Genomic DNA, 26,075 nt, shown 5'->3' with positions numbered 1-26,075 from the left:
ATACTCCTAAATATATATAGGAGATATATATATAAATATAATATAGATATATATTATATATAAAAATATAATATAGGTGAGAGGACAGCAAAATACACAAAATAACTGCTAATACTCTTGAAGAAAGGCATTAATAGCAACACACTAATAATAATGTGAGATTCAGCACTGCTTTGTCAACTCCTGATAGATCAAGCAAGTTAAAACTTAGCAAGTTTATACTAACTTTGAAGAAAGAAATGGAGGAACGGGCTTAGAAGATCATAAATATATAAAATGTATATATTTTATATATATTTTTATGTAGTTGCAAAATTGTTCATGATTGAGTTTCTGTCATAGAATGTACACCATCATTGCATTTCCCACCACCAATGCCCCCAATTTCCCTCACACCTACCCACTTCCTCGTGTATCTGGAGCAAACATTTTGCTTCTCTCTCTCTCTCTCTCTCTCTCTCTCTCTCTCTCTCTCTCTCCCTCCCTCTCTCTCCCTCTCCCTCTCTCTCTCTCTCTCTCACTGTGGTTTTCATTATTGTTAATGAGGGGATACCATGCATATCTCTTTATCCCTTTTCAACACCCACTTCTTATCCAAAGTGATCAGTCCCAACTATCATTGTCATAGTGGACCCTTCTCTATCCTAACTGCTGTCACCACTCTTCGTGGCAAACTTCCTACTATGAACTGGTCCTCCCGGCCCTTATATCTATTGTCTTTGGATATTGCTTTTTTTGTTTTTTTTTTTGGCCCACACCAGTTTGATTCTCAGGGGTTACTCCTGGTTAAGCACTCAGAAATTGCCCCTGGCTTGGGGGACCATATGGGACGCGGGGGATCGAACCGCGGTCCGTCCTACGCTAGCACTTGCAAGGCAGACACCTTACCTCTAGCGCCACCTCACTGGCCCCGTCTTTGGATATTACTACCATATTATCTATGTTTTCTTATATCCTACAAATGAGTGGGGTTATTCTATGTCTACCCCACTCCCTCTGACCCATTTTAATAGAGCTCAATGATCTCTATTACTCATCCATGTATAAGCAGATCTCCTTACTTCATTTTTCTTAACAGCTAATAGATTAGTATTCCATTGTGGAGATGTGCCACAGTTTCTTTAGCCACTCATCTATTCTCTGGCATTTGAGTTGTTTCCAGATTCTGATTATTGTAAATAGTGGTGCAATGAACATAGGAATACAGAGGGATTTCCTGCATAGTGTCTTTGGGTTTCTAGGACATATCCCTAGGGGTGTGAGTACACATTCTTATCCAGTGCATATGGCATATGGGACATTTTCTAAGATAGACCACATGCTGGGCCAGGACATAAAACATACATACAAAAAATCAAGAGGATAGAAATTGTCGAAGTGTAACCACACTCACAAATGCAGTTGCCACGTTCAAACTGGGCCAGCTCCATAGATTCAATTTTTTCTCGACCAAGATGTAAACCAAGCCTTGAAAGATCATGAATACACCGCCCATAGCAGAAAGCTGGCCATTTTGCAAGGAGTGGACAGGACAAGCCTACGCTCTGCCAAAGCTACTCCAACTGTCAGATGAGTGGATAAAAAACTGGTACATCTGTACAATGGAGTTCTACATTACTGTTAAGAAAAATGAAGTCTTGAAAGTTGCTTATATATGGATGGTTATGGAGAGTGTTATATTGAGTCAGAGGGAGACTAAATGAGTTAGGGATACACATGGATGTTCTCACTCACTTGTGGGATATAAGAAAAATATAGTATTGTAATAATATTAAAGACAATAGAGATAAGTGCCAGAAGGACAAATCTCTGGTATGAAGCTTCTGACAAATACGGGACAGTGCAGTTAGGGCAGAGAAGGGACCACTATGGCAATGATAGTCAGAAATGATCATCTGGACAAGAATTGGTTGCTGAAAGGTGATAAAGTAATAAGCATGATACGCCTCATAACAATATTGCAAACCACAGGGGGGATGCCAAAAAAAGAGCGAGAGCGAGTGGGTAAGAGAATAAAACTTTCACCCCATAAGCAGGCAGGGAAAGGGAGTGTGGGAGGGAATCTGGAGACATTGTAGTAGGAAATGTTCACTAGTGAATGCTATTGTACATTGCATAATTGAAAATCATGCATTACTTTGTTTCTGTTTAAAAAACACATCTATTATGAACAACCTTTTACCCGCAATATTTCAATAAAATAATTAATAAAAATAAATCTTAATATTGTGTGACTTGAATCATTGAAAAAGCAGTAAATCAGTCCTATGTATGGGAGCTTGAAGTACAACATCCATTTTGCTGTGTTTGGAAATACCTCCTGGGAAAATGCAGCCTAATTGTATTTATTACGTACAGATATATAGACATCAATCACAGTTAATGAATTATCTCTGAGTAATTGAACTCTTTACAGCTATTTCAAATAATAATAATAATATAGGTTTTGAGGTTTGATTTGGTTTTCTTTTGTATTTTTGGTAAGGACTCAACTAAAGAAGTTCCTAGGAAAATCCGTGAAAAGAGCAAAACACCTTGCTGAGGAATATGGTGAACGTGCTGTAAATAAAGTTAAAAGTGTGAGAGACGAAGGTGAGTGAGCTGTAAGAACATTTCAGCTGAATATTCATCTTCTGAAATATGAGAAACATATTTTGTGTTTGTGGTACCAGGAATCTAACTTAGGTCTCTTAGATGCAAAGAAAACACATTACTTTAAGCAGCATCCCCAGTCCAGACACATTCTGTTAAAAGGAATACAACTTTTGCTGGGGCTGTACCTCAGTGCTAGAGGACACACTTTGGTTTTTTGTTTTTGGGGGGGGGGATTTGAGGGCCACACCCCTCTGTGCTTAGGGGTTACTCCTGGCTCTCTGCTTAGAAATCACTCCTAGCAGGCTCAGGGGACCATATGGGATGCTGGGATTCGAACCAATGCTGGTCCTGGGTCGGCTGCTTGCAAGGCAAATGCCCTACCGCTGTACTATCTCTCTGGCCCCCAGGACACACTTTGAAGTAAGAAGTCTTAGGTTCTATCCCAGATACCACCTAAAATAATAAGTCTGTAACAAATAATAAACCTTATTATTTCAATAGATGTTAATTCCTGTTATTTAATTTTATGACTTAGAAGAAAAATATTTTATAAATATATATATATATATATATATTTTTTTTTTTTGGTTTTACTAGCCACACCCGTTTGATGCTCAGGGGTTAATCCTGGCTAAGTGCTCAGAAATTGCCCCTGGCTTGGGGGAACCATATGGGATGCCGGGGAATCGAACCGCTGTCCTGATCCTTGGCTAGCGCTCGCAAGGCAGACACCTTACCTCTAGCGCCACCTCGCCGGCCCCAAATGTTTTATATTTTAAATACAGTTGTAAATGTTTTTTGGTGTGAATTAGTGCTCAAATTTAGGTCAATTTTCTTTATGTCCATTGTAATCTCTTCTCTCATTACTATAGTCTTTATTTTCTTAATAAAGACTTATATAATACTCCATGCCATATAGTGACACTTTCACTTGTATCAACTCATTTAATCCTCATGAAACTCATGTGCAATACATACCATTATTATCTACATTTTATAAAAGAGAAAATTGAAGTGCTAAAAGATTCAGTACTTAGCTTAATGTGACATAAATGGATATAGCTGTATCTTATTATTGTTTTTGTTGTTATTTGTTTGGTTTGGGTTATTTGTCTGTTTGTTTGGGTTTTGGTTTTTGGACAACACACCCAGCAGTGTCACTCAAGGGCTACTCCTGGCTCTGCACTAAGAAATCACTCCTGGCAGGCTCAGGGGACCATGTGGGATGCTGAGTTGAACCTGGGTCAGCCACATTGAAGACAAATACCCTTCCTTTTGTGCTGTCACTCCAGTCCCCAAGATATAGCTGTATTTGGACTGTGGCAATTTGATTCAGACTCCATTCTCTTAGTATCCTTTTCTTTTTTAATAAATAAAATTTGAATTGAATCACAGGATATAAAAAGTTCATGATTGAACTTCACTCCTACAGTGTCAACAACCATTTGTTCACCAGTGTATATTTCCTGGCAACTATTGTCCCCCCTGCCCTATTCTCTGCCTGCCTCTGTGGTAAACAGTATTCTTTCTCCCTCCCTCCCTCTCTTTCTACCCTCCTCTCCCATTTTTTCCTTATAGTCACTGATCTACAATATTGTTACTGAAAGGGTATTCTGTATATCACGATCTTCTTTTAGCACCTAATCCTTGTCCTAAGTGATCATTTCCAACTATTATAGTCATAGTGGTCTCTTCTCTGCCCTCTCCTACCCTCCCCTCTATTTTGTGGCAAGCTTCCTACCATGGATTGGTCCTCTTAGCCCTCATCTTTATTGTCTCTGGTTATTAATATCACAACCATTGTTTTATTTGGTAATAGACATTCTTTTTCTATTTGTATTTTCTTGATAAGCAATGATTATGAAAATATGATAGTACTATGTCTACTTAAATTATTGATGATATCTGCTCTTTTTCTATTTAGTGTTTCATACTGATCAAGATGATCCTTCATCAAGTGATGATGAAGGAATGCCATATACAAGGCCAGTTAAATTCAAAGCAGCACATGGTTTCAAAGGACCATATGATTTTGATCAGATTAAAGTGGTACAAGATCTTAGTGGTGAACACATGGTAAGCACCCTTTCTTAATTTTCAAGATGTATACTTTTTGTTGGAATACTTTTAGTTCTATAAATCTTAATACATATAATTTTGGGACCTGACTCAAGAAGTATAAATTAATATGAGCTAATAAATAGGTAAAATAAACTCTCTCTGAATTTTTTGTTATGAAGTGAATTATTGAACAAATAAGTTCTAACCCTCTATCATTAAACAGCTATGTCAAGCTTCAAAACTATAAAACATTTACAGAGTAATCTCTTACTTTGAAAAATGTTTATTTCTGGGCATGCAGCTGAGTAGCAAAGCACTTTCTTTGAGAATGTGAGGTCCAGTGTATAAGCGTATAACCCCCTACACCTCAAAAACTTTGAAGTGTTTCCCTATGGGATTCAAGAATTTCTCAGTGTCCAGAACAATAGTACAGTGGATAGGGAGCATGCCTTGCACACAGTTTGCCTAATTCAGTCCTATATGGTTCCCTGAGCACCATCAGGCATAGTTCCTGAGTGTAGAGCCAAATGTGAGGATCAAAACAAAAGATAAGACTGTTTTAGTAGTAGCGCTGACTGCCTTGCAAGGATGAAACTGATTTTCATCCCAGCACCAGAAAAATATGTAATGTCCACATGCTACAACCATGTTTGCACCTCTTGGTCATTGCAATAAAAGAAACGGAAAGGAAGGTAAAACCATTCCTTATAACATGTTCCCTTGTACCTTTTATATAATGTACACAGATGTTTCAGAATCTTGATATAATTTATAACACGACAACTAAAACATGTAAGGCCATAAAGGTGCAGGACCTCTATCAGAGTTTAAATGTCCCAGAGTAGATGAATAGTACACAAATTATATTGCAGTTTCCTTCTGAAAATGCTAGTAACATCGGGAGAGGAGTTGTAAAATCAGGACTGAATAAATGCTATAGGTCTTTGATCTCTGAGAATACCTTCTTTTAGATTTGTATGTATTTCTGTATGGTGCCAGGCTTTGAACCCAGGACTTCAAACATATCCCTGACAATCTAATTTTTCAATAATAATATCTTTATTTAAGCACCATTAAAACAAACATGTTTGTAGTTGGGTTTCAGTCATAAAAAGTACACCCCTTCACAAGTGCAACCTTCCTGCCACCAATGTCCCTTCTTTCCTTCCTTCCCCACCCCCCTGCCTGTCTTCCAGATAGGCATTCTATTTCTCTCACTACCATTGTCATGATAGTTGTTGCTGTAGTTATTTCTCTAACTGCACTCTCCACTCTTTGTGGTAAGCTTCATATTGTGGGCTGGTTCTTACTCTGAGTGATAATATGGACAAGTTTTGGGGTCTTGGCATTGATTAATGGATCTCGGCCTTTTACAGCTATACACTTGTGTTGAAATCACACGTGTGCTTTAGATTAAGATTAATATCTTATCCTGGCTTCTAAAAATTCCTCCTTGTATTATTTTAGCACCATTGGACTATTGGACTTAAGGACTTAAAAACATACTTTTTACTTTTAAAAGTCAGCCTTTCATAACTGGGAGTCTTCCTTTGTTTTCATAGGGAGCTGTTTGGACCATGAAATTTTCTCACTGTGGCCGGTTACTTGCCTCAGCTGGACAAGACAATGTAGTACGAATATGGGCTTTAAAAAATGCTTTTGATTATTTCAACAACATGAGAATGAAATACAATACTGAAGGTATTTTTTTGTCTGGGGGCTACTAACAGAATAGTGTCATTTGGAAGTTTTGCTTCTATTTTTTCTTTTTAAATATTAAATTAGGAAAATGGTTTAGATATTTTATGAAAATTTCTATGAGGGGCCATTGAAATGGTTCAAAGGGCACATGACTCAGTCCAAGGGCATAAGGGTGTGATACTGGATTTCCATTCAGGAGTCTTGATCCTGGGCTCCATCCATATAGTCTTCTGAGCACTTCCAGGTATGGGCCCAAAACCAATATATGAAATGATAACAAATATTTTGGTGCTAAAGAGTTAAAATTTACATGTTTAGAAATATAAATTTTTTTCAGAATATCGTATTCTCTGCTAGGTGTTACTGTGTCATTAATTTTTATGTGCTTTTTTTTGTGTACACTTACTATTTTACACTTATTCTGTTGGTTTTAGGACGAGTGTCCCCTTCACCTTCTCAGGAAAGTTTAAATTCGTCAAAATCTGATACAGATACAGGCGTAAGTTCATTTATTATACTGATTAGTTGAACGTATAGTTGGATTTTATTGCTATAAAGTACTATATTGTTTATGAGAAATTACTACTGTATAAAATTAAAATTTAGATCTCTTAGAAATGGTTTATCTTATTAGCCAATAAATGAAAAATTGTGATACTTAAATGTTTTCAGACAGTGAATAGTATTACTCAGACTACTAATGCATTCCTCAAACCATTAATGTGAAATTAAAAGAAGATCCCTTACCCTCAGATCCTTGTGAAATATTTAAAAAGTAGTAATGGATACCTGAATAAGAAGTAATTAAGAAAAGAATGTTACTGATGTGTTTTAAGTTGTCCCTCTTTATGCAGTACATGCTTCATCACAGTTTCCTGTAACTTAAAAATACCATAAAAAGGTCAGAGACATAGAGAACAAAAATATCTGCCATAGAGCCAGGTTGGATTGAGTTGGGAAAGAAACTTGCAACATTGGTGGCAGAAAATGAGCGCTGGTGAAGGAGTGGGTGTTGGAACATTGTATGACTGAAAGTCATGATCAGCTTTATAACTGTATATCTCATGATGATTCAATATTTTTTTTGGTTTTTGGGTCACACCCCATGCTGCTCAGGGGTTACTCACAAAAAGTCCTCTCTACTGTTAACCTCTTTCATCCAAGTTTGATCATAAAGGGTATTCAAATACATCATCACAAAGGACGTCCCTTTACATAATAATCATTATATTGTAAGCAATGCGAAAAAGAATCAGATAAAAGAAAAATTCTGTGGTTGTCCCCTTTCTACATGAAAGTTGTGCATAAAATTCCCTTTGAGACGTCTCTGCCAGTTAGTTCCCCAGGAATGAATTTTAACTCTGTAGGTAGCACCAAGTCTGCATTAACAGAAATGATCAAAAAGCCATTAGGATTCCCTATATATTTATTTAACTTTTCACCATGTACCATTCCTACGAGTTCAAAGCTCTTGTCACTTCTCCACAAACTTATTGACCTCTGCTCAAATGATAGATTCCTGGGCCTAACTACTCTTTGGAGTCTTGACATTATTTTAAATTAAAAACCTGTATTTACCCTGGGTTCAATGCTTGACCTTGACAAAAAATTAATTCCTATCTTGACCTTTGGGCCCAGTACTGTGTTGAGTCACTTTGTTTATACTAGATTATTTTGTACATTACAATAATCTTTGAGTAGAGTTATTTATTAATGTCATGAGTAGAGTTATTTGTGAATTACATTATAATAATCTTTTAGTTCAGTTATTATGAATTACCAAGATGCCCTTTCATCTATTTCTTCAAATATTGCCCTGAATATTATTTTTATGATAATAATGAGTTCTTTTGTCATAGTTGCTTTTTTATTAAATTTAGTTTGCATCTTGAGTGGATATTGATTTTGTTGAAGGTTATTTTCATATGTAATCATGTAAACATTAAATTGCTCTATTGAGGATGAATTTTCTGGACAGGTACTTCAATTTCCTATGCTAAGGCACATTTGTCTTGATTTATTTGGTCCCTTGAGCCCTGAAGGAATGATCCCTCAGTATAGCCAAGAGTAAGTCCTGAGGACAGCAGAAAGATTCAGTTACTTTGTTTTTGTTTTTTGTTTTTTTTGGCCACTCCTGGCAGTGTTTAGGTGTTTGGATTATTTCCAGGATTGAATCCAACATTACATGTGGCCCCCAAGTACCAAGCATAACTAGGTGTGGTTCAACCACCAGATATTAAAGTCCCCACTGTTTTGGACCTGGAAATAAACTAAATCACACTTCAGCCAGTATTGATATCTGACACAAAGCAAGAATAAGCCCAATTCATTGTCTCTCTCTCTCTCTTTTTTTTTGCTTTTTTTTTGGGCCACACCTGGTGACAGTCAGGGGTTACTCCTCCTGGATCTGTGCTCAGAAATCTCTCCTAGCTTGGGGGGACTAATCATATGGGATACCGGGGGATTGAACCGCAGTTCGTCCTAGGTTAGCTAGCATACAAGACAAACGCACTACCACTAGTGCCACTGCTCCAGCCCCTCATTGTCGTCTTAATTTGGATTTTCCTAATTAGTGCCTCTGAACATTTTTTCATATGCCTACTGTCTGTTCATCTGTCTTTTGGGAGGTGTGTGTTCCTTTCCCAATTTTCATGTGATTATTGGGTTTATTAATATTAATACCTCTCTGTGAGTGCTTTTTAGATCTTATATGTTAAAATTTTGTCTGATATATTGTGTACAGATATTTTTTCCTAGCCAATAGGGTGTTTTTGTGTTAGCAGATATTTCTTTTGCCACCAAAAAAAAACCTAATATAAGTAGTCCCTTTATTTATCATTATTTCTGTTGACTTTGCCAATGGAATCCTCTCACTGAAGATACCTGTGAGGTTCCTGCTTTGCTATACTTGATTTCTTTTTTATAACATCTTTATGTAACCACCATGGTTACAAACATATCTGTAGTTGGGTTTCAGTCATAAAAAGTATCCCCCCTTCACCATTGCAACCTTCCTGCCACCAATACCCCCATCTTCCTCCTCCCTCACCCCCTGCCCATCTTTGAGACAGGCATTCTATTTCTCTCACTCACCATCATTGTCATGATAGTTGTTAGTGGAGTTATTTCTCTAACTCCAGCCCAGGATATGAAGCTTACCACAAAGACTGGTCAGTTCAGTCAGGGAAATATACTTTAGCTCTTATTCTCTTAGATTGATTCCCCTCATGGTCTGCAGATGGCTACTATAATCTTAGGTATTACATATAGGCAACAATGGTCAGGGGAAGGGAAAAAGAAGGTCCCTTTCGTGTGCTCATTTTAAAAGTGTGGAAATATTTCTTGAAGCTTCTTCTGATTCCTTTCCCACCCACAATAAATTTTCTCTTATGTCCGATTGATAAAAATTGTAGCATATGCCCACGACTGTAGCTAACCAGTCATGACTGGGAAAGGGAAGGAGCTCATTGTAATTAGACCAATCACGAGCCTCTGGTGCTGCTGGCTTCCACCGGGCCTGAAGGAAGGAGCAGATGCAGAGAAAAGTGGGGGCTCCATTACTGAGATAAAATTGTAATAACCTACTAAGTTCAGAGATGATCCTGGTATGTTAGGACAAGGAGTGAAGAAGTGCTAAAGGATGAATTTATTGTGAATGAATCTTTTTTGCCGATATAGCCAGGTCTCAGTCACATTGTACCAAATGAAGAGAAAGTAACTTGAAGAAGTAGAAAGTGTATGAAGCTTCTGTTATGCTAGTTTTCACATTTGTAATTCTGTTATAATAGGCGGGCAGTGGACCTGAGGAAGACCCTGATGATAAAAATGCTCCATTCCGACAACGGCCATTTTGCAAGTATAAAGGACATACAGCTGATCTCCTTGATCTTTCATGGTCCAAAGTAAGAAATTTTAATTTGGTGGGGGGCCTGGAGTGATATTATGGCAGATAAGGTACTTGCGTTGCACACTGTCAGCAACAGGTTCAATCCCCAGTACCCCATATTGTCCCCCGAGCCAGCCAGGAGTGATTACTGAGTGCAGAGCTAGGAGTAAGCTCTGAGCACCACCTGGTGTAGTCCAAAAAGAAAGAAAGAAATTTGAATTTGGCATTGATTCTATGTAGCTGTAACTTTAAGACAAAAACATTTTACTTGCATGATTATACACTCAAGCTTTTTACTCTTCCTATATACTTTAGAAATTATTTATAAATTAGTTATAAAAGAAAAATCATTAGAGAATGTTTACTTTATTAATAAATTCTATCTAGACCTATTTCTATACCTGTACTTTCTCCTTTTATAAAGTAATGTTGCAAAGTAAATACCCTTTGAGAAGTGAGTGTGACCAACTACAAAGGTACAAGTTGGTCTGTCTAATCAAGATTGCTTTGGGGCTAATTTGTTCTAATCCATGAAATTATTTAAGTTTAACAGTCATATTCCAAGATTCAGTGATAGATCCTCATCTTAGGATTTGCCCCCTTCGAGCAAAATGGTTTCAGAAGTGATGAGGCTGTGTCGCTGTTCATCAAATATCTTGGAACCTTGTGAAATTTAAATAGATATTTTAAATTTTATTTAGGTTCTTTGAGATATGAAGTGGTTTGTAGAATCTGCATATACCTTACACTTTTTTGTATTAAAAGTTATCTTTAATCAGAATATTAAATATATTAAGAAGTCAAGGATGATAATATTTAAAAGCTCTAAATTGATCAATGTTAACCAAGTGAATGAAATATCAGGGAGAGTAATCTGTACAATTAATTTAACAACGGAGAACCTCATGTACCACTAAGATGCCACAAGCCTATATTGGCAAAGGTAAGCTTTCTGTGAATTTTAGTTTTAGAATCTCTACACTTAAAATTGGTTCCTGTGGCTGGCAAGATAATACAGCAGGTAGCATATTTGCTTTGCAGTCAGCCAACTTATGTTCAATCCCCCAACACCCCATATGGTCTCCAAGCCCTGCCGAGAAATGATCTCGAAACACAGCCAAAAGTAAGCTCTGAGTGTGGCAGGGTGTGGCCCCCAAACAAAAACATTTAAAAAGAATTGGTTTTCCTTTCATGTTTGTTTAGAAATTCTGGATACCAGAATTCTCTTTAGTTGAAACAAGTTTAGGCCTTACATAGTATTCTGGTTTTAAAAAGACCCATAAAATCATTCTACCTTGAGCAAAATTGAAGTTGTCAGAAAATCTAAAAGTGTTCTTAATCTGATTATCATGCTCATCTGGAATACGGAGAACATGACTGGGAACTTGTGTTCAGTTTACTTTCTTCAAGCAAGCCAATCTTTCCTTTCTAAAAAGTAACACTAGGAAGAAATTAGATCTTCACTGACCCCTTATTTATCAGGGTTGTTCTGAGTACTAGAACCAAGAAGATATAGAAGTGAAAGGATTATTTATGAATTTGGCTCTCAAAAGTGTGGGGCCACCAAGTTTGAAATCTATGGAGCGGGCAGGCTGGAAAATGAGCAGTTTCATTCCAGAGTCTTTGTTGTTATTGGACCGCATTTGCTGACACTCAGGATTTACTCCTGACTTTCTGCTCAGGGATCACTCCTACTGGGATTCAGGGAATTGATAGATGAGCTGCATGGAAAGGTAGGGTGCCTTACCTACTGTCCGATCTCTCCAGCGCCTGCCTGCCTGGAGTCTTACGGGAAGAATTTCTTCCCTAACCTCAGTTTTTGTTTGTAAGTAGTTCGTAATGATTATCTATTCTTTTTTTGTGTGTTAGGGATCAACCCCAGGGTCTCACACGCACTAGGAACACATAGCTGTACTGCTGAATCATATCTTCAGTCACAGTATATTCTTTTGAACTTTCTTTTTCTTCACTTTTTTTACTTTCAGTAGTTTATTTTTAATTCAAGCACCTTAATATACAAAGTTATTCATTGTTGATTTTTAGACATACAATGTTCCAGCACCAGTCTCACCCCCAGTGGCAAACTGTATCAGAGTCCCAGATTTCTTCCCATAGCCCCCCCTACCAGCCTGCCATCTTAACAGGCACTTTGAAAGTGCCTTTCAAAAGTGTTAAAGTTTGGGTCTCGTGATTTTATTGTGTTTTGAATATGTGGTCTGTATATTTAGCTCTTTTCTTCCTTGACACCACCAATGTACCTGAATCCCCTTGATTACTGACCCCCGTTATTCCACATCTTTCTTCCCCTCCACTCAGTTTCTTTCCTCCTCACTGTACTTTGCAGCAAGTCACATTTCAATCATTGCAATCCCTCACAGTTATTTAAATTCCACATATAAATGATATCATCCTGTATTTATCCTCCTTCTGGTAATTCATTGGACATATGGTATCTTTAGTTTCATCCATATTGCAGCAAATTGTATGAATGTATCATCCCTTATAGCTATATAATATTTTATTATATGTTATATCTACCACATATTCATGGTTCGTTCATCTATTGTTGGACATCAAAATTGACACTAACTCTTAGCTATTGTACTGAATGCTGTAGAGAACACTAGTGTATATGTGGTTTTTTGAATCTGTATTTTTCAGTCCTGGCATTAGATACCTCAAAGTGGAATTGAGGGGTCAATTCTTATTTTTCTGAGAACCCTTGATATTGTTTCTCATGGAGGTTGAACCATGCAATATTCCCACGAGCAGTGGATGAGAGTTTCTTTTTCACCACATCCCACCTACAGATTATTCCACTATTTTGTTTTGTTTTGGGGAGCATACCCGATGACACTCAGGGGTTACTCCTGGCTATGCACTCATAAATCACTTAAGGGACCATATGGGACACCAGGGGATCGAACATCCTAGGCTAGTGCGGGCAAAGCAGACACCTTACTGCTTGCAACACTGCTCCGGCCCCTATTCCCATCATTATTAATATATACCATTCTCACTAGTATAAGATGATATGTCATTACCTTAATTTGTATTTCCCTAATGATGAGTGACAGTGAATATTTTTCATGTACCTGTTGACCATCTTTTGGTCTTCCTTGGAAAAGTATCTATTCATTTCCTCTTATTTTTTATAGGAATTTTAGATTTTTTGGATAATCTTTATAAGTATTTTACATATCTTGGATATCAACCCTTTATAATCTTTATAAGTATTTTGCATATCTTGGATATCAACCTGATATACATCAATCTGATGTATTGACTACAAATATTTTCTCCCACTCAGCTGTCTTTTAGTTTTAGCCTGTTTGATAAACAGAAACTTTTTAGTTGGAGGAAGTCCCATTTGTTCAGTTTTGATTCTGTAATCTATCATTGACATTGTAATTTGTTATCACTGAAGACTCTTTTGAAGTCTAGATCTTAAGACTTAGAGCATTCTGTCTGTTTTTCTTGGTGTACTTTATAGATTCAGGTCTCATGTCTTTGATTCACTTTGAGTTGACTTGTTTTAGGTGTAAATATGGGTCCTGCTTATTTCTTGCAAGTGGTTATCCATTTGTCACTATGCCATTTGTTGAAGAAACTGTCTTTATTCCATTTCATATTCTTGGCTTCTTAGTTGACCATATACTTGGGTTTGTTATCAGATACTCTGTTCAGAACATTGGTCCACGAATCTGTTTTTACCATCCCATTTTGATCTTTATGGCTTTGTAGTGTATCTTCAAGTTAGGTAATGAGATGCCCCCTATTTCTTATTTTTTAAGTATAGTTTTTGCTATTTGGGATCTTTAAGATTCCACACAAATTTTATAAATGACCGCTCTAAGTCTTTGAAGAATATTGTCTGAATTTAAATAGGGATTGCATTGAATATATAAGTACAGTGGACATTTTGACAATATTATTCCAGTCCACAAACATGAAATGTTCTTCCATTTCTTAAGGTTTTCAAGTTCTTTCTTAAATGTTTTGAATTTTTTGTGGTATATGTCTCTCATCCCATAAGATGATTCCTAGTACTTGATGTTTGGGGACACAATTTTAAATGGAATAGACTATGGTTTCTTTTTCCTCTTAGTCATTTGTATAAAGGAATGCAACCAATTTTTGTATGTTGACTTTGTAGCTAGCCACTTTGTATTGGTTTATTGTTATTTTTTGGCGACTTTTTGGTGAACTCTTTAAGGTTTCAGTGTATATCATCATGTCATCTGCAAATAGAAAACTTGACATCCTTTTTTCCAATTTGTAAACCTTTGATTTTCTTCTCTTTCCTGTTTGCTGTTGCTCGGACTTGAAATACTATGTTTAACAAGAGTTTAAACAATAGATACCCTTTCCTTGTGTCTGACCTCAATGGGAATGCTTTCAGTTTTTCACATATAAAAATAATATTTACTGTTTACCAATGTACATTATAGGTCTTGGTTGCATCAAGATTCTAAGCCTGTTTAAAATAGACGAGGCTAGGGAACAGGACAATTGCTGAAAGCTAAAGCACATTCTTTATGCCGGAAGTTTAGGCTCAGTCCTTGGTACCATATGATTCCCCTTGTACCACCAAAAGTGACCTCTAAAGCACTAAGCCAGCTGTAGCTGGCTGTGGCCCCCTGTAGAAAGATTATTTAATTGCATCTGAATTAAATAACCTTTTGATCTTTCTAATATCACATATAGTACAAATATAAAACTAGTGAGGTACACAAAAATAAAAAGTTCACTTTTATTATATTGGTAATATTTTACCAAACAATGATAAAATAATATTTGTCAATTTCTCCATAGAACTACTTTCTGCTTTCTTCTTCCATGGATAAAACTGTCAGATTATGGCATATTTCCAGAAGAGAATGTCTTTGCTGTTTTCAACACATAGATTTTGTTACTGCCATAGCTTTTCATCCCAGGGTAAGTAATTATTTATGTATTTTTTATTAATATATAATGTAAGGGAAGTAAGGGAACCTGTTCTCTCTAGAGGGCAGTTTGATTGCATTCAAAAAGAAATTACTATCACAGCCACACAAAACTATATTCGTATTTTCCTTTTTTGCCTGTGGAGATAGCTCAAAGGGCCAAAGTGCATAAGTTGCATGTTGGAGACCTGAGTTCCATCCCCATAACAACATGCACAGGTTTTGCAATTTATTATCACCAGATAAAACCCAGAATTGAAAATTAAGTGTTTCATTTGCTTTTAAAATGAGAAAGATGGTGCTCACTTCGGCAGCATATATACTAAAATTGGAACAGTACAAACAAGATTAACATGGCCTCTGCACAAAGATGACACGCAAATTCGTGAAGCATTCCATATTTAAAAATAATTGAGAAAGATGGATCTAAAGACAAAGTATAGGAGGTAGGGCACTTGCTTTGACTCTATTTGAATCTCCAGCACTGCATATGGTTCACTGAATCACTCTAGGGGTTACTTCTGAGCACAGAATTAGGAGAAGCTCCTGAGTACCACTGTATGTCCCCCCAAAGTGAGAGGAAGGTGAGCTGGGGATTTAACTGAAGTAGTGGAATAAATTATATTCTGGTGCCCTGGGTTTGAACCCTGGCATTGTGTGCACCAAAGATATGCCAAAAATCATCCCAAAACTGTCAGACTGCACAGTGTAAATCAAGAATTAAAGGTAAAAGATACTGAAGATAAAGGGGAAAGGAATGGGTGAATAAAAAGGGAAGTATGTAGGCAGGAATCATGGGATGTTTGAGAAGGGTGGAGATGAGAATAAAAGGTGATGAAAAGATCAAACTATATACCTACTGAATTCCTTTATTTCTACAAATATTGCTGATCTAGTGTGATTCTCAGCCACCAGTTTCTGAAAACTTGTGACTGCCTGCCTAGACTATGCAGCAGTGCTGAGGGCTACATCATGCAAAGTTGGGGGGGGGGTGTGGTGCAAGGCATGTCCCTTAATCCCTGAACTATTTCTGGTAGAGGCATTTTCAGTGTGGAAAATCATTTGATAACTTTCTTTTGAAAATAAATATTTCACATAATTTCAATTAAACTACAGACCTATCTAATACCCTTATAAAATTGTCACCAAATATGCATGGCTGGGGCTCAACAGACAGCTGTTTTGTATGTGAGAATCCTAGGTTTGATCCCCACCACTACATATGATTCCCCCAAGTACTGAACAGAAACACTGGGCACTGCCAGATCTGGCCCCAAACATACAAAAGCATAAGGCTGCCTGTAGTTCTTTTTAACTATAAACTCAAGGGGAAATTCATGTTGGTGCTATTAGATGGCCAAGGTAAAAGGACTAAAAGGTTTATGCTGACTATAGGTTCACATTCCCTCTGCTACAACAAAGAGTGTCTAATCCTGTCTTTGTTTCTATATTTTAACACCCACTGTTATTTTAATGCAGCATTTTCATTATATCACTTACAATTAAAACTAGAGAAGGGCTTTTTTGCTTAATTTAATATCCTAGCCTAGGAAATTCATTAGTTGCTTAATTTAATGTAATTAAGTATTATTACCCAGTAGTTATTTTACCTTTAATTCTTTTATGTTATCAAAAAGTGGAGCAGCTTAATGATAAGTAAGGTTTTGCTTATCTGAGCAGGGTTTCTGAACTTCATTGACATTTTAGGCTGGGTAAACCTTTGATGTGGAGGTATTTTGCCCTGTTCATTATAGGATATTTAAAAATATTCTTAGTTCTTAGTTTCTAGCCACTAGATGCCAGTAGTACGCCATCCTCCATTTGTGATCATCAAGTGTGAAACCAGACAGTTCTAGATGTCATCTAGAAAACCAAATTGCTCCTGGGGAGAACCACTGATTACAAAGTGGAAATATGAATAGTGAAATGATTTGTTGCTGACTTGCTTCATCCCCCAAAATGGGTGGCTCTGAGCTAGAGAGAGAGCTTAAGTGATAGAGTATATACCTAACATCTGCACAGTCCTGGCTTTTATTTCCCTCTTCTCCTGAATCCTCAAGCAGGCTGAGCTCTGTCAAGTATTGTCAAGTATTGTTCCTATTTTAAAAATATATATGATTGGTTCTGCAGGTTCCCTCTTTTCTTTGTGCACTTGGCGGGGGAGAGGGATGGAATTAAACCCATGACACTATACCTTTGAACTATATGCTCTACCACAGAGTCCCAGTCCCAGTCCCTGACATTTCTTTTATCCAGTATTAACCCATAGGAAGTTAGAGCAAAAATGTCTTTAGAGGCTAGTATTTCCCAAGCATGTTACTTGAAGGTGCTAACCCTGATAGACATTTCTACTTGACTTCTTCCCAACTCCCCATGCCTAAATCCATTAATTAAATTGGAAAACAATATCACTTTACCCTTTTCAGTTTGGTAACTCAGAACCCTGTTTCTCTTTCTGTAACACAGAATTTATCCAACTTACTTTGATCATAGAACCCTTCTCCTGTCCAATATTCACACACACACACACACACACACACACACACACACACACACACACACACACACACACACACCATTAACTTCGATACCTTGGGTTAAGCAGTTTAAAGATACAATACAGTGTTCGGAAACTTACTTCTGAAAAAATGAATACTGAAGATTTGGAGGGGTGGTGTGGGGACCACATCAAAGTGGTACCCAATTAACTAATTCTCTGGACCTCATTGTTGTTAATTTTCAAGTAAAAAGTATGTCTTAGGGCCAAAGAGATAGTCTAGCACCCTGCATGTGACCAAGCTGGGTTCAATCCTGGTACCTCTGCACCCTCCAGGAGTGATCCCTGGGGAATTCAGAGATAGGAGTAAGCCCTGTGCACCACTGGTTGTGGACCCCCTAAAAAATTAATGTTTGCTTTATGGATACATTACACATTAATGCTAGTATACATGAATACTTCTTTTTTGTTTCTGAGCCACACCTGACATCATTCAAACTTTTTAAACAGGGGGCCAGTTCACTGTCCCTTAGACCATTGGAGGGTCTGACTATAGTAAAAATAAAACTTATGAACGAATTCTTATGCACACTGCATATATCTTATTTTGCAATGAAGAAACAAAACAGATACAAATACAATGTGTGGCCCGAGGGCCATAGTTTGAGGACCACTGATTCAGAGGTTACTCCTGGCTCTGTGCTCAGAAATTGCTCCTGGCAGGCTCAGGTTACCATATGGGATGCCTGGAACTGAACCTGGGTCCACCCCAGGTCTGCTGCATGCAAGGCAAACACCCTCCCCACTGTGCTATCACTCCAGCCCCCAAGAATACATTAATACTTCTAAGATAAAATCTAACTGAATGAAATATTATTTCTAATAGACTTAATTATCTTATTTGCTCTGTTAAGTTTTTCTTATTTGGTGAAATGTTTGCCACATTTTTAGGATGACAGGTATTTTCTAAGTGGATCATTAGATGGAAAACTCCGCCTTTGGAACATACCTGACAAAAAAGTGGCATTATGGAATGAGGTAGATGGTCAGACAAAATTGATCACAGCTGCAAATTTCTGTCAGAATGGCAAATATGCAGTGATTGGAACATATGATGGCAGGTGTATTTTCTATGACACTGAGGTAAGCACCATTTACCATGTATAAATTACATAATTAAGAATACTCAGTAATAACACTTTCTATACAGGATGATTTTGGTGTAGCACAGGTGATACATTCTGTCTGGGTTTTAACTTCCTTACTAAAACAAGGGCAAGTAATTCCAAATGTTGATGCAAGTTGCATCAAATGATCTTTATGGTTCCTTCTGAGTCTTTTTTTTTTCTTTTTAGCATCTGAAATATCACACACAGATCCATGTCCGATCTACCAGAGGGCGCAACAAGGTTGGAAGAAAAATTACTGGCATTGAGCCTTTACCTGGAGAAAATAAGGTGCCAAGTCTTGTTTTTGGCTTTTGGTTTTGCTTTCTCGGGTCCTCCCAACAATGTGCAGGGCCATAACAGGCTACTCAGGTAGTACTCAGGAGGACTGGGACCTAGTGCCTACTATTCATGCACTCCAGCTCCTCCAGCTATTATCCCAGCCCCATCTCGTATATTATATTTAAACTCCTAACCATTCTTTATATCTTGGTTAAGAATATATTTATTTACCTTTCATATACTGCTTTTTTCCACTTTGAAGCCTATTAAATATGTGTGTAACTTACTTTAAGGTAAGATTAGTTATACCTTAACTTAGAATAAAACCCTGATTTTTTTGTTTTATTTTGTTTGGTTTTGGTTTTGGTTTTTGGGCCACACCCAGTGATGCTCAGGTGTTACTTCTGGCTATGTGCTCAAAAGTCATTCCTAGCTTGGGGGACCATATGGGACGCCGGGAAATTGAACCACGGTTCAACCTAGGCTAGCGCTGGCAAAGCAGACGCCTTAATGATTGCACCACCGCTCTGGCCCTGAAACACCCTGTTTTTAATTAATTTGGTTTTTAATTCATTTTTAGATACTGGTCACCTCAAATGATTCCAGAATTCGACTGTATGATCTTAGGGATTTGTCCCTATCTATGAAATATAAGGGCTATGTCAACAGCAGCAGCCAGATCAAAGCAAGTTTCAGGTAAATTGCAAAAAGAAATCCCCAAGACATCAAAGTAATTCTCCCCTACTCCAGGTTTTCCTTTCATCTTTGCCTTATGTTATATGGTGTTTTTAGTTTCTTTTCATTTTACAGTTGCTGTGTCATTTTAGCATTACTTAATATCATTTCTACCTGTAAGGTAGGTAGAAATTGAGTTGTTCCACTATGCAGTACCCAGACTGCAAATGTGTCTCAGGTTGCATGTTAGCTCTGTCATCAAGATTAGAAGACTCCTGTCTTAAATTTGTGCTTTTGTTCTTTGCTGTAAGCAAATTTATTTGCTGATGATGTGCTTTGGGAGGCCACATTCATTCATCAGTGCTTAGGCGCTGTTACTGGCTCTGTAAGCTTTATAAGACAAAGTTTACCTTTACCTTGCATCCACCCCACATGTTCTCCATCCTTTTAGTATAGAAGCTAGTAAAGCATTTTGACATCCTAAAGTACAACATTCTGTATCTGAACCTTTATAAATTATTATTTTTTGAACTCCTGATTTGTGGTCTGGAAGTTCTGAAATACCTGCCTTTTCCTTACTCATAGTCTCCTCCTTTCAGCTTTTTTCTTATAAGTTCTCTTATCCTTTTGAATAACCCAGTTTCTTACACAATCGTTTAATTGATAAAGTGCTGTTTCTCTAATCTCATAAATTGGCATTCCTTCCTGTGTACATTAACCAATAGATAGCACAGTGATCTAGAGCCTTTAATTAAAATACTGATTCTTCTGGCCCCTGTGTCAAACCTATACATTGACAGCCAACCTCTACCATGAGAATAGGAGGTCTCTCTCAGAACAAGCTCCTGCAGGTGTTTTCCTTCGGTATTTTGAAATGGAAGCTTTCACAGAGGGAAATCTACCAACAGCAAAACCTGATTTTTTTCTTCCTTTCTTTTTCAAATTTAGTCATGATTTTAGTTACATTGTTAGTGGCTCTGAAGATAAGTATGTTTATATTTGGAGTACTTACCATGATTTAAGCAAGTTTACTTCAGTCCGGAGAGATCGTAATGACTTTTGGGAAGGTATTAAAGGTAAGTAAATACTTACTACTGTGATTCTTAAATGTGAATAAAGTTAGAAATGTACAAAAAGTAAATTTCTATATGCATTATGTCTGAAAGACACTTTTGCAGTTCTGACTGCTTTTGTTTCACATTTGAAGAGTTATCTGTACCAAAGAAGAATTCAACATTTTTCTGAAATTTAAGAAGTCGTAATATGTCAGATCCTATATGTAGTTTTATTTAATAAGAAAATATTTTGGTAGTGCCAGAGAAGATAGCTCAAAGGTCTAGAGTGCATGTCTGGCATGTGGAGGCCCTGCTTTTGATCCTTAGTATATCATTGTTCCTGGAACACCATCAGAATGGCACTGATGGCTCCCACCACTTCTAGCCCATGTAACACCACATTTCTGGGCTCTGCATAAAGCCTTCTGAACTGCAGAGCCAATCAAGTATCAACATCAGTGGCTCCTAGGTCCTGTGGGTAGCACTGCTTGGCAAGCCCAAAAAGGAAAAGAAAACATCTTATTTAGATTTATATATGTTACTTAAAAATTTATTTGACATATGACTTAAACTTACACTTTTTTCATGTTATACTGCTTATTATGATGTTTAGAATTAGGTTTACAAGTTATATTAAAATAGAATTTTTCCCTAGCACATAATGCAGTCGTCACATCAGCCATCTTTGCTCCAAACCCAAGTTTGATGTTATCCCCAGACGTGCAATCTGAAAAACTAGAAGGACATGAAAAAAGTGAAGATGCTGAAGCTTTGGATACCATGCCTTTTGGTAGGTACTCAGAGTCTGTTCTTTCAACCTTTTTTTTTTCATTAGCACTTAGTAACTGACTCATTATGGGCATTCTGAAATTGTCATGAATATGCAAAGTATTTGTTTATAAAATAATGCTTATCGGATATGTTTCTGAACACTTCTGTGGCATGTTTCTCCCAAGTTTTGCTTCTTTTAACTTCATAGGGGAATTAAAATAGTTTGGGGCTGAAAGTTAGTATATAGCAGTTACAGAACTTGGCTGGCATGTGCCCAACCTGGGTATACTTCCTGGCACCTATGATCCCCACAAGCATCTTGCAGTGCATCTCTGGAAGCTGCCATCACTGCTAGGGTAGCCCAAGTATTCCCAACACTGTTGGGCCAAGCATTGTCTCATCCTCACACCCTTGCATTGAGCTGGGGTCTGGTTAAGAATCGCCTGTTGGTATATTGGGCCTCTCTAGAAGGCTTGGGAGACTTTTCTGCCCTCCCCCCCAAAAAAAAGAAAAGAAAACTTTGAAAGTTTATGATCTTTTGTTTTGGGACCACATCTGACATGCTCAGGGGATTGTTCCAGGCTCTGCACTCAGGAATTACTTCCAGCCAACTCGGGGGACGATATGGAATGCTGGGTATCAAACTGGGTCAGTTATATGCAAGGCAAACACCCTATCCTCTGTACTCTAACTCTGACCCATTTGGTTATTTTTTTATGAACATTCATTCTACTTAGAGAATCATAAGTAGGACATGTAAACACAAAATGTCTATTTTCTGTCTTTAACTAGTCTATAACTGCTATGAGATCAGAGACTTTGTCTTTTTTATAGTTGAAGTGTTTGGGACTATTATGCTTGTCTGCATATATTAGGGTAAATTTAGTAAACATATTTTGAATAAGTTTAGCTAAAATGAAAGCTCTGTTTTTTTCTACTTGACATATTTTCTTGCCATTTGCAACATGTTGTAGAGAATCATTTGTAATTCTAGCTATATAAAATACTTAAATTAGGAATAGAAAAGAAACCACCAACAAGTAGTATTGAATGCCAGTTATATAAAAAGGGCCCTATTATTTCTTAGGTATTTGAGCCATATGAACCAATTTTTTTTTGTTTGTTTTTGGGCCACACCCGGCGGTGCTCAGGGGCTACTCCTGGCTGTCTGCTCAGAAATAGCTCCTGGCAGGCACGGGGGACCATATGGGACACCAGGATTTGAACCAACCGCTGTGCTATCTCTCCGGGCCCCATATGAACCAATTATTAATGAAGCAAGTACATATTATAAAACAAAGTACAAAATAGTTTATTACAATTTATTCTAAAGATTAAAATTGTGAAGCCACAAAATATATACAATGCACAAAGGGTACTTCTAAAATATTTTGATGTTTTTAAAATTCTCAAATATTTTATTTAATCCCAATTTCCCTTTTGGTATAATTTGTACTATACACAGTTTTTCTTCCATGAAGCAACTTTTGTCAAAGATGAATTTTAGTCCAATTCTTTTTTTTCTTAAAATATTTTAAAAGTAAACTGAGTGAGCCCTATGTGCCTATTTTGCCACAAGCAAAAATGTGTATACACATATACACACAAACCTAGGAAACCTTTCCAAAATGCCTATTTGGAAATCATTTTCTTTCATTGTCTCTTTTTCTCAGAATCAAATCCATCTTCTTCTAAGTCATCCTCCTTCTCCTATACGTTATACATATTCCACAGAAAATTCTAGATTTTAAAACAGTTTGAGAAAAAAATGAGTTTATTTTACAGTGTTAGAATAGTAGTCATTATTATGTTTATTATAGTATCTTCTGAAGCATTTAAGTTTGTGATGAATTCCAGTCTTCTCTAGCGTTTTCATATTCCTAAGTCCCTTGCTGCTACTTCGAAGCCCATAGCAGTACTTTAAGATTTTGCCAAAAGGGTGGTAAGGAATATCCAATGGTTTAGGGATGTGTTTTTAGCAAATCTAAGTGAAACCATTTTATCTAACTCATTAGATACATGACTTTTTCCAATTAAAGCTTGTTTTTCCCCATACTAATTAGTCACGAAGTCCACAATTTTGCCTAAACATATAGTGTTAGCTAATGGAAATTTTTGTTTGTTAAGTGCTTTTATTAGCAAGAGATAAGTTGAGGCCAAAGTGATGATAGTACAGTGGGTATGGTCCTTGCCTTGCATGAAACAAACCCAGATTCCATCTCTGGCACCCCCTATAGTCCCCTGCACCTATGATCCTTCAGCACACAGGCAGAAGTAAGCCCTTAGCACTTTTGGGTATAGCCACAAAAAAATAAAACACTAAGAGGTAAGTATATTTGCTATTCAGCTTAGTGGCATAGCTCTTTATTTATTATAGCAAAAGGTTCTGGGGGCCGGGCGGTGGCGCTGGAGGTAAGGTGCCTGCCTTGCCTGCGCTAGCCTAGGACAGACCGCGGTTCGATCCCCCGGCATCCCATATGGTCCCCCAAGAAGCCAGGAGCAACTTCTGAGCGCATAGCCAGGAGTAACTCCTGAGCGTCACCGGGTGTGGCCCAAAAACCAAAAAAAAAAAAAAAAAAAAAAAAGGTTCTGACAGCATTCACATAAAAGCTATGTTGTTATTCATTTTATGGCAGTTCCCAAATTTCTACTGTACAGTAAACCTTACTCTTAAACTCATTAGAGACCATTTTTCGAAGGTACTGAGAAACAGGAGGGAGAGCATAAAAACGGGAAAGAGTAACATGCTGAATGAAGAGAGAGGATAGGGACTTCTTCAAAGATGGCGAGAGGCCCCGGCATGAAAAAAGGAAAGTACACATCTCAGGAAGGGAGATAACGGGACACTTATGCACGCATGCACCGTGTACATGAATCCAAGGAGCACGTGTGCAAGAATGAAACACTTTAGGGGTCTTTTAGATTTAGAGGGCAACATAGACAACAGTGGAACAGGACATTGTGACGACTTTATACTTTAAGGATACCTGCTAATTGACTCTGTGAAAAACCCCAACCTCTGCTCTTACTGTACCCATTGAAATTTGATGTGCTTAGTAAAGAAAAGTCCTTAATGCTTTGTCGTGTAAATAATGACTCATGTATTGGGATCCAGAGTTGGGGAGTGTCACCGGGTGTGGCCCAAGAACAACCAAAATAACAAAACCAGAGTTGGGGAGTGATACTATATTGAATAATGGTCAGCCTCTGAACTCAGGCTTGTCCAGGTGACCTGAGAGCTTGGACAGTCCTTATATGTTTACGTTTCCTTGTGTTTTTTATTGGTCTTATTCTCTGAGACAGCTGCCATCAGGGCAGGGTCAGAGGTGCCAATCTGATAGGCTTTCTTGTGGAAAATTACCCCCACATGCACATGTAACAGTTGGCAGGCTTCTTATTTCTTTCCAGGCAACTAAGACCTTTTTTTTTCCTGCTTTTAAGGTATCATGAAGACAGATCACACAGAAGTTCTTCTTTCTGCTGACTTCACTGGAGCAATCAAAGTGTTTATTAACAAAAGGAAAAATATATCTTAATTTGAAATGGCATTTTAAAAAATGTATCAGTAAGTTTCTATATGTATCAGAGCTTAGGAAAATATTATAGTGTTTCTGGCTAACATCTTTTTTTATTGAAGTTCTTCAAATATAATATATTTTTGAGAGGCAGTGTTAACAATCTAGTAAACCTTAGATAGGCTAGAGGGGAATGTGACTAGAATAACATTGCCAGACATTAAGTTTTATGTTTTGTTATGTTTGTCTTTTTGTTATATAATTATAAACATGCACAGGTTTCTGCATGAAAATATATTAATATATTAATCTTGTGTGTGTGCCTTTTGGTTACATGCACTAAATCTAACAGTTAAATTATTTCAGTGGCTCTTTTGGCCTCTTACCGGGGAGAGTTTCTAGCTTAAGCAATTTCTTTTGCACAAAATTTCATTTTTAAGAAATGTGGTATCTTTTGACTGAGTTATTGTTTTGAAATGTTATATAGATTTTCAATAGGTCAACAACCATATGTAAATGGTTTTTATAAATTTCTCAATTTGGGGATAAGATTTTTTTGTGGTCTATATTGTGGACTTCAGATTATTTTCTTTGTATGTATATATATAATTTTTTGCCACACTGGAGCACAATGTTTCTATGTAAAGAATTCTTTTCATTCTTTATCCATGAGCACCAGGCTTTGCTCAGTTAAAATTAAGCCACATTAAGGAGTGAGTCTTAATTTTTACAATAATGTAAAAATGAACTGTTTACATTTTTTAAAGCATTGTAGTTTTAAAAAGTAAGCTGTTTTTGTTTTCTGTTGTTGAATTTGAAAGCCTTTGTAAATATTGGTATAATGTACCAATGAAATAACATCTGGGGCAATGGAACCCAGATCATGTTGTTGATGGTTAACATATGTTTCTGAAAAATTAAAGAT

The 26,075-nt window shown here is 37.1% G+C and overlaps 1 protein-coding gene and 1 non-coding gene across 2 annotated transcripts in view; both read left to right on the top strand.

The window, feature by feature from the left end:
• WDR44 (WD repeat domain 44) overlaps positions 1–25,544 on the top strand; it is a 74,712-nt gene extending 49,168 nt beyond the window's left edge. The window contains exons 9-20 of the mRNA XM_049767020.1: positions 2,486–2,592; positions 4,520–4,671; positions 6,219–6,357; positions 6,792–6,856; positions 10,146–10,259; positions 15,059–15,181; positions 18,638–18,829; positions 19,042–19,143; positions 19,715–19,830; positions 20,758–20,885; positions 21,520–21,654; positions 25,077–25,544. Of these exons, the coding sequence (XP_049622977.1) occupies positions 2,486–2,592; positions 4,520–4,671; positions 6,219–6,357; positions 6,792–6,856; positions 10,146–10,259; positions 15,059–15,181; positions 18,638–18,829; positions 19,042–19,143; positions 19,715–19,830; positions 20,758–20,885; positions 21,520–21,654; positions 25,077–25,171 (1,468 nt within the window). The 3' untranslated portion in view covers positions 25,172–25,544. The remainder of the gene's footprint in view (positions 1–2,485; positions 2,593–4,519; positions 4,672–6,218; positions 6,358–6,791; positions 6,857–10,145; positions 10,260–15,058; positions 15,182–18,637; positions 18,830–19,041; positions 19,144–19,714; positions 19,831–20,757; positions 20,886–21,519; positions 21,655–25,076) is intronic.
• Positions 15,488–15,594, top strand: LOC126000331 (U6 spliceosomal RNA). The gene has a single exon (XR_007492679.1). It is a non-coding gene; the product is annotated as a U6 spliceosomal RNA (small nuclear RNA).
• Positions 25,545–26,075: the final 531 nt, after the last annotated feature.

The sequence above is a fragment of the Suncus etruscus genome, chromosome X (assembly GCF_024139225.1).
Source record: "Suncus etruscus isolate mSunEtr1 chromosome X, mSunEtr1.pri.cur, whole genome shotgun sequence".
NCBI classification, from domain to species: Eukaryota; Metazoa; Chordata; class Mammalia; order Eulipotyphla; family Soricidae; genus Suncus; species Suncus etruscus.
This window is presented reverse-complemented; position numbering and strand designations above follow the sequence as displayed.